Source organism: Solanum tuberosum, unplaced genomic scaffold (assembly GCF_000226075.1).
Source record: "Solanum tuberosum cultivar DM 1-3 516 R44 unplaced genomic scaffold, SolTub_3.0 scf00021, whole genome shotgun sequence".
NCBI classification, from domain to species: Eukaryota; Viridiplantae; Streptophyta; class Magnoliopsida; order Solanales; family Solanaceae; genus Solanum; species Solanum tuberosum.
The window spans coordinates 2,257,528-2,258,186 of record NW_006238947.1 but is presented as its reverse complement, the minus strand read 5'-3'; the positions used below and the strand labels follow the sequence as shown (position 1 = coordinate 2,258,186).

The window sequence follows — 659 nt, the reverse complement described above, 5'->3', positions numbered from 1 at the left end:
TATATATATATATTGAATTTGGGCTCCATCCCAGCTACCTTTTTGTTATATCTCTTTAACATATATATTTATTACTTTGTACTAAGATGGTTTCTCCCCTGGTTCAGTTTGTATTTAAGTCTCATAGTACAGAAGATGATGATTATGAAGGATATGACTACAGCTTGCGTGGTCGGCTTTCAGCAGTTCGTATAGTTTTTCTTTATAGATTTGTTCAAGAGGTAAGTGTTTTGTTTTTTTTTAACATATTTAACTTGCTCTTTCCTTTTGCTTCTTTGTGACCTAGCATTGCTTGATGATGGTTTTGGTCTAGTTAAAATTTGTGGATATTCTCACTGTCAATTTCATTAAACTTGTATTCTGGCTATTGTGTACCTGTAAAAAATATGGAATGCCTTCTTTCAATACAGATGCTAAAGAAAACAATCATTGTTCTTCATTTGAGAGGTGAACATGCACTGCACAAGGAACTAAAAAGAGCTAGATCAATTTTTCTTTCCTTCAGTTTTTTAAAGCAGAAACTATGAATGCAAGCAGGATTAGAAATCATGCATTGTAGAATTTCCCAGGTGGATGTCTGTTAGAAGATAAGAGTTGTTAGGTATTTTCTGTGTGTGTATCTGCTAGGATTTGTTTAATCAATGAGGGGGGGGGGGGGC

At 34.3% G+C, this 659-nt stretch overlaps 1 protein-coding gene across 1 annotated transcript in view; it reads left to right on the top strand.

The window, feature by feature from the left end:
• Window positions 1–659, top strand: part of LOC102586877 (uncharacterized) — an 87,390-nt gene that overhangs the window by 52,306 nt on the left and 34,425 nt on the right. Inside the window, exon 29 of the mRNA XM_015306015.1 lies at window positions 108–221. Coding sequence (XP_015161501.1) covers window positions 108–221 — 114 coding nt within the window. The remainder of the gene's footprint in view (window positions 1–107; window positions 222–659) is intronic.